The sequence below is a fragment of the Ursus americanus genome, chromosome 33, assembly GCF_024610735.1.
Source record: "Ursus americanus isolate L20-20 chromosome 33, mUrsAme1.1.p, whole genome shotgun sequence".
In the NCBI taxonomy this organism is placed as follows: domain Eukaryota; kingdom Metazoa; phylum Chordata; class Mammalia; order Carnivora; family Ursidae; genus Ursus; species Ursus americanus.
This window is the reverse complement of record NC_142159.1, coordinates 19,882,518-19,896,315: the sequence shown is the minus strand read 5'-3', so window position 1 is coordinate 19,896,315 and position 13,798 is coordinate 19,882,518. Positions and strand designations below refer to the sequence as shown.

Here is a 13,798-nt window from a genome sequence, read left to right as displayed (position 1 = left end):
CCACCTTCTCCACTCAGGGATTGGACAGACCTGGGTTAGCATAACACTTGGGGTGGGCTGGACCCACTCCAGGTGTGGTCCCCAGACCAGTAGCATCAGCCTTCCGTGGGTCCTCATGAGAACCACAGAGTTTCAGGCCCAGCCCAGATCGCCTGAACTCGCATCAGACCCCCAGGGTTTCGTTTGCACATTCAAGCTCGAGAAGCACAGGGCTGGGTTTCGCTGCAGTAATGGGCCCTGAGGCTCGGTGCTTACAGCAGACGGGCTCACATCTTGCCTCCACCTGGTGTCCATCATGGGTTTGCAGGGGCTTGGCTCATCGCAGCCACTCAGGGACCAGGCTGACGGAGGCCATCACAACGCCTGCTTCCACAATGAGAGAAGTGGGGAAAAACGTACAGGGCAGATGGAATGACAGGGACTGGATTTGCTCTCCTTCCTGAAACAACCAAAAAAAGAAAAAATATATCTGCAACAGTGATTTTCACAGGATTGTGATTGGGGGATAAAGGAAACAAACCAGATGAGCCCTGTGATTGCCCCAGCTTACCCCCCGCAGAGGGGTTCCAGACCACAGCACGGGAAGGAGACCCCAGGCAGAGCCCCGTGGGCCTCCCACATTGAGGGGATGGCATTGGAGAGGCCAACACAGCTACAGGACACTGGGCAGCATGCCAGAGACGAGAGACCGCACACAGAGAGAGCACCCCGGTGATCTTTAGAGGGTCCCCCACCAGTCTTCAGCTGAGTGCTGAGCAGCACGCGGATGTGGGCGGGGAAAGAAAACCCAACAGGAGCAGAGGGAACCATCTCAGAGCTCACACAGACACGAATGGTTCACTTTCCCAGCCTCCTGAACGGGCATCTGGTAGAGAGTCAAAAAGGCGTTGGCTCGGTCACGAGGCCCAATTACCTCTCGACTAAAGGTGTCTCCGGTCCCGCCTCACAAAGCTGGAAGGCCAGTCCCAAAGGGATCAACCTGTGTCAAAGTAACTTAACCGTGTCCTGTGACAGAGCTTGCTCTTTAAATGGAATTCTGGATCACATGGTCCTTCATTTCACATACTTTTTTGATTGACAGCTACCAATAAAATTGGGCCTAATGTTCTTCCAAGAAAAGAACCGCGTGAGATAATTCAATCGCACAGCATTTCTGCACCCTTCTTCCCACGTGTCCTCGATATGCAAATGCAGTAATGCCTTAGTCATCTGCTACCTAACCGGTTGTCCCAGAAGTTCTGGGTAAAACCACCGCTGTTCATCATCTCATCCAGCTTCTGGAGCTCAGGAATGTGGGAGTGACTTGTTCTCAGGGTCTCCCATGATGGGCAGTCCACACATTGCCTGGGGCAACTGTCACCTCATCGAAAGCCCCAGCAGGAGCTGGAGGATCTCCTTCCAGGAGGGCTCGTCCGCACGTCCGCAGGGCTATGAGGGCTGTGAGCTGGAAGCCTCCATTCCCGGCGGTGTGGGCCTCTGCCCTGGCGGCTTGAGTGTCCTCACGGCATGGCAGTTGGCATCCCCCCTGAGTGAGTGACCCAACAGAGAGCAAAGGGAAAGCCGCAGCGTCTCTCATGAGCCACCTAGGAAGCCACAGTCCGTCTTTTCCACAGTATCACACTAGTGACACGAGTCAGCCCTGCTCATGGAGGGAGCAGGCTGTGCCAGGGTGTGAATTCCTGGAGGCCGGGACCACTGGGGCCATTTTAGAAGCCGGCTACCACGAAAAATAATAGGTACCCTGTAACGAACGCTACGGGTCAGCCACTCTCCTATGTTCTTTATGTCTTTAACCCTTATAATAACTCCATGCGGGAGACACAGTGAAAGATACTTATAGGGAAAATAACTTGTCCAAGACCACCACACCACTCAGTAGGAGAAACGGGTTCCAAACTCAGGTGAGTGTGAATCCAGCCACCCTGCTCACACCCTCCTTCTGCCACAAGACTTTTTTTGGCCTCTGGTGAAAAATTCCCAGTCCTTCCCTCTGCTGGGCCTTTGTTCCCCAGCAAATGTATATATATTATATATATTTAAACCAGCCCCCTGGTTTTTATATATATATTTAAAATATAATATAATGAAAATATATATATACTTTTTTTTTTTTACAGGGATGGTGTCATCATTGCAAAAAGAAGTGTTAACCAGGGATGAGGAAATTCAGCAACTCAAACAGGAGGTGAACCAACTAAAAAGTGAGAACAAAGAAAAGGATCACCAGCTTGAAGCCCTCAGCTCCAGAGTGAGTGCTGGGTCACCGTCATCATCCTTGTAGCTGTCCCCGAAAAGCAGAGCAGAGTCCCATGACTCATGTCACATACCCGGGGCCCCGGTTTTAAACACCACTCCCATCTCTCCCACCACTGCAAGATGACGCTGCTGTCCCAGGGCTGGTGCCCAAGGGCTGGTGTCCACAGGGAGGACAGCCGCAGGGCAGCCCAAAGCACCAAAGGCCCTGCTGGAGAGACTAAAGGCCGGGGCCAGGTTCCCTGCAAGGTAGAGAGCTTTTTAAATGTAACTTTGACTCTGCGAGTGACGCCTTCAATCCTGACTTCAGAATCCTGATCCCGTGGAGGCAGATTGCTCAGGATGTGTGCGCTGTTTCAATGAGTCGCGGTATAACCCAATAGCTGTCCTCTCGGGCGGCAGCTCAGGGATTCCCGGTGGCTGCCTGATCCGGTAGCTCTGTCCACAGGGATGTCTGGGGGCGGGGTAATAGAGCTCGAAGCTCTGAAGAAAAGGCACAAGAAGTAACCTTGGGTACTTAGTACGATACTCAGTTCGGAACTGAGAAAAGGCAGAGCATGTGCTTTGGGGTTGGACAGACCAGGATCCAATCCCAGAGCTTTCTTTTCTCGTAACTTATTTGGCCTCTGTTTCCACATGTGTGAAATGGGGATAACAAAATGATTTGCTGAGAAGCAAGAGGCTGATTTCAGTTGTGCTGCTCCGCCCCTCGTCAGCTGCCTGGCCGTATGTGCATTTCTCCCAGGCAGATGGACTTCTAGCCGCGCGGGGTCACTGCTGTATGTGGGGTGCGTGAGTGTGTGCGTGCGTGTGTGTGTGTGTGTGTGTGTGAGAGAGAGTGTGTGCGTGTGTGTTGGGGAGGGGGGCGGGTTGCAGAGCTGATGCTAAGTATAAGAAATATGGAAAAACAGCCCCATTTTGACTGTTCTACGTCCCGAAGTACATTTGGATTCTTTCTCTCCCCATTTCCCCTTTCTCGTTGACCTTGGAATGACGTATTTCTCCTGGCTAGCCTGTGCCATCCATTAGCCCATAGGCGTCCTGCCCCCAGGGGGCGGCTCTGAGGAGCATTTGACAGGATGCCTGTCTTTTCTTTTCCTAATTCCCTTTGTCATGCATGTGAATTTTAGGAAACTAGAAGTAGATAATACTGAGAAGCAAAACTAGAGAGATCAGAAAGAAAATGCTACCTAGAAATCCACATTAATATTTTAATGTATAGTCTTCCAATCTTGTTTCTATATATAATAAATAAATAAATATTTTAAAATTTATAATATACACTGGGGCGCCTGGGTGGCACAGCGGTTAAGCGTCTGCCTTCGGCTCAGGGCGTGATCCCGGCGTTATGGGATCGAGCCCCACATCAGGCTCCTCTGCTGGGAGCCTGCTTCTTCCTCTCCCACTCCCCCTGCTTGTGTTCCCTCTCTCGCTGGCTGTCTCTATCTCTGTCGAATAAATAAATAAATAAATCTTTAAAAAAAAAAAATTATAATATACACAATTTTTTAAATTTTAAATACTGACTATTTTCCCATGTTAATAAATAAAAGCTCTTACCATCGGTCCTAAAAGCTACATAATATTTTTCTGGACGTACACAATGTAATAAAGCGGTCTGTTGTTGGACACGGTTGTTTCTTTCTCTTCCTTTCCTTTCCTTTCCTTTCCTTTCCTTTCCTTTCCTTTCCTTTCCTTTCCTTTCCTTTCCTTTCCTTTCCTTTCTTTCCTTCCCTTCCCTTCCCTTCCCTTCCCTTCCCTTCCCTTCCCTTCCCTTCCCTTCCCCTTCCCCTTCCCCTTCCCCTTCCCCTTCCCCTTCCCCTTCCCCTTCCCCTTTCCCTAGCAATACTGGGAAGAACATCCCTGAACCAACAGATTTGCTGATTTTCTTTTTCTTTTTTTTTTTCTTTCTTTCTTTCTTTCTTTTTTTTTTTTTTTTCATCTTTAAGAGGCAATACTAACGTGGGAATTCCTGGGTGAAAAGAAGGCACATCTTTATGTTCCTTATGCGTGCTGCCTAACTCTCCCCCCCGCCCCCGAAAGGCTGTTCCGTTTACATTGCCACAGCTAGGCGGTTGTGTTTTGAGATATAAGTTGTGGAAAGCACTGAGAGCCATCCAAGTTCACTAGCAAGAACTGTATTCCTGTATTCCTGCAAGCTCTCTTGGCTGGTCACAGAGGAAAACACACCCATCCCTCCACCCTAAGGATCCAGACTCCACAAAGCGGGGTCTGTCCTGTGGTGTAGATTGCTGGTTGTTGAAGAAGAATTTTTTTTTTTAAGATTTTATTTATTTATTTGACAGAGAGAGAGAGAGAGAGCACGAGCGGGGGAGAGGCAGAGGCAGAGGGAGAAACAGATTTTCTGCTGAGCAGGGAGCCTGATGCAGGGCTCGATCCCAGGACCCCGGGATCATGACCTGAGCCGAAGGCAGACGCTTAACCAACTGAGCCACCCAGGCGCCCCTTGAGGAAGACTTTACACATGTTACCCCCAGAACTCAGGAGAGGGGTGACTAGAACTGCTGCAGGGCCCCGGGTGCCCTCAGACACAAATGGCCTCGCCTCTGGGAATTTGGGGAAGTGATTGGGTGAAACAACCAGAAATGCTCTTGGGGACGCATACAGGGACTAGGGACCCAGACAACCCCACGTGGACTTGCTGTCCTTTCTCTCTGCAGTGCTCCATGCTGAAAGAAGAGTTAAGGAAGGAAGATGCTCAGAAGGAACAGAAGGAAGCCCAAGGGAAAGAGTTAAAACTCTGCAAAATCGTGAGTTGAGCCTCCTCACTGCTAGGTGTCCCCAGAAGGGCTAGGCTTTGACCTTCGGGGTTTTGAGGGGGTCGAGGAGGGGTTCCTTGGCCCATCAGATAGCGCAAGCTGTGAGGCTTTAATGACTGCGTGTTAACCTGGTCTCCTAACTCTTTGAAATGCTGCCTCTAGCCTCAAGGAAGAGATGGCTAAAAATATTAGAAAACACACGTTCCCAGCATTCTCTGGGCCTTGGGCGCGTTCCCCCTGGGGCTGGGCAGGGGACACACGGCCCCTGCCCCTGGACCGGTGGTGCCCAAACTGTCGTGTTCCACTGTCAGAGTTTATCAGAGGCACGGGCACGGTTACCAACACAAAATTCTTCCTGAAGCATTTTCGTGGCAGTATACCAATGTTACACCAATTCATAAAAACAAAACAAAAAGAAAAGGTATCAGTTGCCTTATACAAACGATGACTTTGGAAATAAATAACGACGAAAATATGAGCACTAAAACGAGAACGTTCGTTCCCGGCTCCAGTCGACTGCTCTTGAACAGCGGGCGTGAGTTTCCACCCGTTGGCAGTACGGCGGCTTAGACGCGAGGAGGAGATGCCCCGTTCTCTGTGCCAGGAACATTGCTATTCTCTGCCTCAGAATGGGGAAAAAGAAAAATCTCATTGTTCTGTCCTTCCAAACCGTGTCCATTGTTTCATCTAAGCAGCCCTTTTTTAGGTTGATCTCAAAAATATACCCCCCAGAAGAGCATCTAATGAGTTGATGGATATCTTGTACTATTTAATCCAGGGCCCACGCTGATTTTCAAAAGAAACTAATCATTTCCCTTTACCCAATTTCCCATACAGCAATTGAAAAAACATCTACTTTGCCCTATGGACACAGAATTTTTCCCTCAAGGGAAGCAATTAGGCTAATACCAGACTAGGTTTCTGCCTTAATGAACCCAATGAAACGAGCTACAGAGATTCAGAATTTTCAGCCCAGAAGGCAACTCCTGCTTCCCGTCAGGAAAGTTGACTTTCTGTTGTTGAAACTCTTTCAGCAAATCCAAGACATGGAGAAGGAAATGAAGAAGCTCAGGGAGGAGCTGAAGAAGAGTTGTACTGAGCAGAACATGATCTCTAAGACGCTACGAGAAAAGAGCAAGGTAAGACTGGGACAGTGTGGCCCAGTGACGGCTCTGGGCCAGGCTCTCTGCACGCATCATCTCCAGTAATCTCACAACAACTCCATGTGGTCACTACTGGTATTAAGACCACTGTACGGTTGAGAAACAGACTCACAGAGGTAAAAGACGTTAGCCAAGTTCCCGCAGATAAAGTAGCTGAACGGTCTGTCTGACTCCAGTGCTCCTGTGTGTAACCACTAGTCTAGACTGACTTCAACTCTTAATTGGCAAAATTTATCCAGAAGAGAATCGATCCATTAAATCAGATTTGCCAATGGTGTTGTTCAAACTTAAATGCTTTTATTGATGTTTTTGGCTACGTGTTCTATTAGTCATTGAAGAGGTATATTTTTTAAAATCTCATGATTGTGCATTTGTGTATTGTTACTTTTAGTATTGTGAACTTTTGCTTTGTATATTTTGAGGCTGTGTTACTAGGTGCCTATAAATTTAGAATTTTAACACTTCTCATTGGGAAAAAAACCCTTTGATCATCATAAAACATCCTCCTTCATCTCTAGTAGTGTTTTCCCATTAAAGTCTACTTTGTCATTAATGTAACTCTGGCAGTGGGGCACCTGGGTGGCTCAGTCAGCGTCCAACTCTTGTTCTGGCTCAGGTCATGATCTCAGGGTCCTGGGATCAAGCCCTATGTCAGGCTCTGCTCTCAATTCAGAATCTGCTTGTCCCTCTCCATTCGCCTCTGCTTCTCTCTCTCTCTCAAATAAATAAATTGAATCTTAAAAAAAATATATATATATATAGAACTGGCAGCTACACTGGTTTCTCTTTTGGTTAGAATTTTCATAGAATTCACAGAATTTTCTATTAGCTTGGAAATTCTTTCCTCTTTTACTACACTTTTAGTAATAGCAAGACAATAACATTCAGCCTTGACTTACCAAAATCCAATAGTAATTGAGTTTCTCACTCTTCATTCTTTTGATGGTCAGCGTAAGGGCTATAATCTACATTCTTGACTCACCAAGATCCAACATTAGCCGATAATTATTCCCTTCTCCTTGGTAAGGCAATGACCGTAGAACACTGACTTCACTCACCCCCTCGGATGTGTATGCCACTGCTGTCGTTTTCTAAACTTTTTATTTTATTTTATTTTATTTTATTTTATATTTTATTTTATTTTATTTTATTTTATTTTATTTTATTTTATTTTATTTTAAGTAGGCTCCATGCCCAGTGTGGAGCCCAGTGCAGGACCCGAACTCACGACCTTGAGATCAAGACCTGAGTCAAGATCAAGAGTTGGATGCTTAACCGACTGAACCTCGCAGGTGTCCCACAGACTAGTCCCTATATTTTAAAGCCCAGAAGACCTTATCACTATTTCTCTCTAGTCAATATTCATGTCCACACATTACCTCTCTTGCTGTCTTTTCTGCATCTCTGATCATCCATCTGGGATTGTTCTTCTGTCTGAAGAAGCCTTTTAGCGTTTTCCTTCAGCATGACTGTGCCGATGGCAAATTCTCTCAGATACTTGCACATGCATCTTTGGAAATGAATATTTAACCTTCATTCAAAACACGTTTTGACTGAGCACCAAATTCTGCACTGGCAATGACATTCTTCAGCGTGTTACAGGTGGCATTAGGTCCATCATTCCCGTGTCTCTCGGATCCTGTTGTTCCTCTTAGAAGTCATTTAGAACCTAACTCTTGTGCCTTTGTGTAATCTGTTTTCCCTGGCCGCTTTTAAGATTTTCTTTTCTCTTGATTTTTAGCAGCTTTATTATGATTTATTTAGGTGTGGATTTATTTTTATTTACCTCGTTTGGCTTTCACATGGGCCTGTTGAATCCTTGGCTGGGTGTTTGCATTAGTGTGGCATCGGGGAGCTGCTGTAGGCTTTTGAACAGGGAACCGGTATGATTACATTGTGGTCGATAATAAGGGTGAAGGGTGCCTGGGTGGGTCAGCGGGTTAAGTGTCTGCCTTCAGCTCAGGTTATGATCCCAGAGTCCTGGAATCAAGTCCCGCATCGGGCTCCTTGCTCAGTGGGGAGTCTGCTTTCCTTCTGCCTCTGCCCCTCGCCCCTGCTTGTGCTCTTTCTCTCTCTCTCTCTCTCTCTCTCGATCAAATAAATAAAATCCTATCAAAATAATAATAATAATGGTGAAAACAATAGCTGTAATTTCCCATGTACTAGGCATTATGCCAAACGTTGAATCTCTCTCAAACATTTATCCTCTTCATTTTACAGCTGAGGGAATCAAGGCTCCTAGCCACTAGTAAGGTAACCAGCCCCTGGCCACACTGTCAGTAGGAGGCGAAACCACTAGCCACACGCAGCTCTTCACCCTGAAATTAATCAAGATTAGGTAAAATTCAAAATTGAGTTCCTCAGACACACCAGCCACATTTCAAGTGCTTTGCTTCAAGTGCACAGACATGGGGCATTTCTGTCACTGCAGAAAGTTCTGTCAGACCGAACGGCCCCACAGCCTGGTAACCCGCACAGCACCATGAAGAATGTGCTGGAAGGAAGTAAACGAGAGGGAGGAGGCCACTTACCACAGGCCAGAGGTCCTCAGTGCCCGGTGGGAGGGCTCGCCAGGGTAGGGACGGAGATGTGGACTGGATGTGAGAGGGGTCAAGTCACAGGCTTGGAGATCGCTGGGTGTGAGAGATAGAGTGGGGTGGCAGTGGAGGAAGACCCTGAGGATTGGGGTGGGGAACAGGAGGCCTTTCCTTAGATGGGGAGCATAGCTAAGGGCAGAGTCCGGGCTGACTTGGCTTTCCCAGCGTATGAGAAAGTCTGCTGAAATAGAAGTGAGAGCACGTTTAGACGTGTTTGGGGGGATGTGCTCAAAGGAAGCTAAGGCCCGGAGAGGTACCGTGGCTACTTAGAGGCCCTGCCACTGGGCCACACTGCTCAGAAGAAAGCCCTACAGGGCTCTTCTGGGTCTTTTATTACTTCTGTGATTCCCCCCCTTCAACCCCCTAAGAAACAGTTCTTGAGGTTGTTTCAGCACAAAAGCCTCGCATTCATTTAGGGGAATTTGCTTCATATCCAGAGCCCTGGGCTCAACAGGTGCTTCCAAAAGGTTATTGTTCGGAAAAGAATGGTGCAGCTGCAGGGTCCCCTAACAGCCAGCAGGGAGCAGCATCGGGCACCTGCAAGCTCACCTCGCCTATTACCCAAACAAGGGGGAATAAATGGGCAAGTTTCCCCCCAGCTTTAAAGCCTTCTTTTGCAATCTGCGATTCTTAAAAGACATTGCTTAGCGAGCCCCTAGAGAGGTTTCCACTGGTGAGTGTGCTAAAACTGGCAATGACAAATAGTTATGATAATAAGCCTAATAATAACATTTCCCAAGTACCCACCGTGGGCCAGTTCCTAGCAGCATTAGAATGACGCCTCCTGATGGACATTCCTGTCTGCTTTTACAGATCACACGACCTGAGGCCTGAATAGAGCCCTCAAATACAGGCACTACTCTAAACATTTTGAATCCCCACGATAACCCTCTGAGACATGCTAGGACCATCATCCCCATTTGACAGATGAGGACACTGTTCGGGGGTCACAGGGCTTCCTGGGGACCCAGAGGGGATCGGAGCCTGAGCCCCGAGGGCGCAGAGCTCGGCCCTCTCCCCTGGGGGGCAGCTCCAGCGAGCCTGCCTCCACCCTGCGCTCGCCTATGACCCCATAACACAGGCCCGCAGCCACCCCTGCCCCCCTGGAACTCCCCCTTGGCCATTAGACCTCCTAGAGGAAGTTCTCCGGAGTGCATTACGATCACATTAGCGGCGAGCACATGCTTTCATCGTCATTTCAGGTTGAAGAGAAGCTTCAGGAGGATTCCAGAAAGAAATTGCTCCAGCTACAAGAAATGGGGAACAGAGAGAACCTCATTAAAGTCAATTTGGAAAGGGCAGTAGGTCAGGTAGGCCAGCTCCAGAGCCCCCTTCAGTGGCCCACGCTCCCCGTGGGTTTTCTGCACCCCAGCCTCTGTTGGGGATGAGTGAGGAAGATGTGGGTTGTGGTTGGATTCTCCCTTTTATCCCAGAGGAGAAGCCTGTTTGGCTTCCTGCATCCCAGGGGATACCGCGAACAGGCTTTTCCTGCTGGGAAGCTGCCCACACAAGCAGGTCACCACTGCCTGAGACCCAGGCAGCCCATCTGGGCTCCATGCCTGCCCCCAATTAACCCGCCGTTAATTGGGAAGAGTTTGAGCCTCTTGATCCCATGGTGTTTCTAGTACTTTCTTCCTCATATTTTTTGTCCTGCTATTTACCATGGTCTTGCTTCCTCTGTTCGCCAGCAGATGTCACAGTCAGTGTCCTTAAGGAAATAAAGACCCCAGAACGTCAGAGCGCTCGCTGGCTGGGGAAGTCCCTGGGCAGGGCGGTGAACAGGCCCTGACAGGCTCGTCGGGGGTGCCGTTGCTCTACTGCTCTGGCCCCGGGTGGCCTGGCGGCCCTTCCTCTTACGCGTGGCACAGACATGAGGACCAGAACCCACAAACAAGACTTCATCAAAGGCTAAGGGAGAGCAAATGGGAAGCCAGGATGGGGACACTGACCCTCCAGAATATGGCCCTCCAAGGGCAGCCCACCTTGAACTTCTCTTCAAGGGGCTCTCTCCTGGCAACCACCAGGGGACCCAAGAGCATTTTGCGTGTATACGTGTTTGTGCTTTTGTTTTTCTGGGAAGCAGGGTCCACCACGTTGCCCATTGGATTCTCGAAAGGGTCTGTGAACCACCAAGGAAGGTTAAGAACCACAAGCCTTAAAGGAGCCCTCTATCCCACAAGGCCCAGCTCCCAAAGCCCTTCTGGGCCTTCACGGGGCAGCGTGACCTGGCTTTGTGAGAGGCACGTACAAGTTAAATAATGGTGCTGACCACTGGGCAGACCTTAAAGCCCCTTCAACAAATGTCACCCCCAGTGTCATCTCTGCAGGGTGCCAGCACAGAGCTAGGACAGAGAGCCTGTCAATCTGGGCCTCATCTGTGCACCTGGACCAGCCCCTCCCCTTTGCTGTGCTCCGCAGCCGCCAACACGCACCTGATTGGAAGCGTGGTCTGTGTCACTTTCGCCAAGTACCAAGGTCCAGGTTCTGGCTCTGGGGAGAAGTCGTGTGGGAGGACCCTCAGAGACACTGAGATTCCCCCAGGTCTAGACCCGAGAGACAGAGGGTGAGCCCTGTCTCTGCCACCTTCCCATCCCACCCCCGTATTTCCATGGCCCTGCTGTCCGTCTGAGATTCTGCCCCTCCCCAGGCAAGCGGTTCCAGACCGAGCCCATGAACCAGGAGGACCTGTCCCTGAGCAATGCGGTAGGGTGTCTCTGGTGGTCACGGGGGCCATGATTCTCCATGACCTCTTCCTGGGCTAGTTAGGACCCTCCCCTTGGCTGTAGATCCAGAGGATGGCCTGGAGTGCCTCGACACCCGCCACCCCCCACCCCAGTCAGCTTTGGGCCGACTGGTGGCAGGGGTGTCCTTAGGAGATCCGTCATTCCACTATTGGGGTCCCAGAACTCCACAGTGTACAGTAAACCCTGCATGTTAGGACCCTTCGACTTTCCAGTTGACTCTGTGGCATTCATGGTCCCTTCAGGGCTCTGTTTTATTTATTTATTTATTTGTTTGTTTGTTTGTTTATTTATTTATTTTTATTTGTGTGTGTGTTTTTTTGTTTGTTTGTTTGTTTTATTATTTTTTTTTAATTTTCAGCGCTCTGTTTTGGAGTCAATGACCATATTTTGCCAGTGAACCAAAAACCCAGGCCATGTTGGTAAATTCTCCGAGAAAGTGGGGCTGCTTTGCCTCTCACTTCTCATGGAACTGGACACCTTGAACTTGAACTTCTGTGTGCCCTTATTTAATTTAACTGTGCTGCTTCGTCAGCCGTAATCTGAAAACACCAGCGCCCAGGAGGCACTCAATGAAAGCCGGTTGAACCGAAGTAGAGGACCCGGTTTTTGACAGATGTCTCTGCATACAAGCAGCCAATGAATATGTATTGAGCGCCTACTCCGCCAGGCACTGTACCAGGCTCTGGGGATACAGAGACAATAGACACAGTGTTCAGGACACGTACGGTCGGAGGCCCAGAATGGCAGAAGGGAGCACACTGTCCTCTCGCCAGGCACTCGGGCTGATGACACCATTTACTTCGGCTGACAGCCTCAATATTTATTTCACAGTCTGGTGCCAACTTAACAATTATGGAAGAACGCTCCCGGCCCCAGACTTCCCACTGGATAATTGGCAGCAAGTGGCTCTTCCGAGGGCGCGAGACGTGTGTGCGCTGACCACGTGGGTCGGTTGGGTTCGGCAGGCAAACCTAAAAAGTAATTAAAACCTGCTGTTCTGTTCTCTTCTGTCAGCACTGCCCCTTCCAGTGAGAGGTGAAGATTTTCATGACCCTTAATGACCATTAGCGGGGCGCAGACCCTCCTCTCTCCTGGACCCTGGTGCCAGAAATGACGCACCTGGGCTCTCGGGCCCCCGCCGGCCCCACTGACTCTGTTGCCTTCCCTTTGTGCTGTAGCTGGAACATTTCAGAAGTCAAGTCATCAAGGCCACCTACGGACGAGTGAAGCCGTTCCTGGACAAGCCTGTCACAGATCAACAGGTCTGTCTCGCGTTGTCACTTCTTCCTTTGGGGACCCGGGACTCCAGACACTGGGAGCATATGCTTCTGTGTTTTGTTGGTGGTACATAGTTTTCACACTGTTGCTACACCATAAAGATTTGTTTTGATTTTATGGGATTTCCTGGCTTTTAAAGTAAAAGCCAGTTAAACTCCCTTGAAATGTTTCTGTGAAAATCAAATTAAACTACTCAGGCCTATTTCTGGTCTCCAGAACACACATTTACCCTTCGTTAGCACCTTAAAAGAAGGGGGGCTGCCTCTCCGTAGACATGCATTCTCATTTCTTCCTTCTGAAGGCCAGGGATGGTAATGGGGATGGACTTCTGGCCATTACGATTGCCTGGTCATTCTCCCGATTTTCTTTCCAACCTTCTGTGTCCACGCACATGTAAGAAGACACACCGTGGGCTGCTCTCATTGGCTGTGGACACTGACCTCTATTTATGGGCCCACAGCATCAGGCACCGTGTTACGAATCACTGCTACCATGCAGAAGAATCTAGAACACACTCATGGCAATATTATAGATCTTTGGCTCTTAAAAGCCATCTCTGATCCTGGGAGACACATCCTGGGATGTGGAGACACATCCTCCAGAGCCATCACCAAAACGCATCAGGGCCTCCCTGCTCACCTGCGGACCCGGGAGCTTAAACTAATGCTCCCAGCTCCCCTCCCAGAGCCACCCTGTCCTGTAAATCTCTTTCCCTTTTCTCACCAGCTAATAGAGAAGATTGCCCAGGTCACTGAGGACAACATCAACTTTCAGCAGAGAAAATGGACCCTGCAGAAAGAGACTCGGCTCAGCAACTCCAAACAGGAGGAAATCACAGAGGACATCGAGAAGCTGAAGGCATCTTTAGACAGCTGCCAGGTGGCGTCTCTTGGCTTTTTACAAATGTCCCCTTCATCTCATTCTTATGCTGCTGGTTTGGGAAATTGCCCAGTGTTCGTGGAGCGGGTTGGGCAGAAATGCTC

The 13,798-nt window shown here is 49.2% G+C and overlaps 1 protein-coding gene across 3 annotated transcripts in view; it reads left to right on the top strand.

Annotated features, from left to right (window-relative positions):
* Window positions 1–13,798, top strand: part of FHAD1 (forkhead associated phosphopeptide binding domain 1) — a 121,886-nt gene that overhangs the window by 51,597 nt on the left and 56,491 nt on the right. For 2 of the 3 annotated variants that reach the window (XM_045774711.2, XM_087858298.1), the window contains exons 7-12: window positions 2,118–2,248; window positions 4,935–5,024; window positions 6,068–6,172; window positions 9,996–10,103; window positions 12,716–12,799; window positions 13,542–13,694. In XM_045774711.2, the coding sequence (XP_045630667.2) occupies window positions 2,118–2,248; window positions 4,935–5,024; window positions 6,068–6,172; window positions 9,996–10,103; window positions 12,716–12,799; window positions 13,542–13,694 (671 nt within the window). The remainder of the gene's footprint in view (window positions 1–2,117; window positions 2,249–4,934; window positions 5,025–6,067; window positions 6,173–9,995; window positions 10,104–12,715; window positions 12,800–13,541; window positions 13,695–13,798) is intronic. The other variant, XM_087858297.1, reaches the window with a different exon arrangement.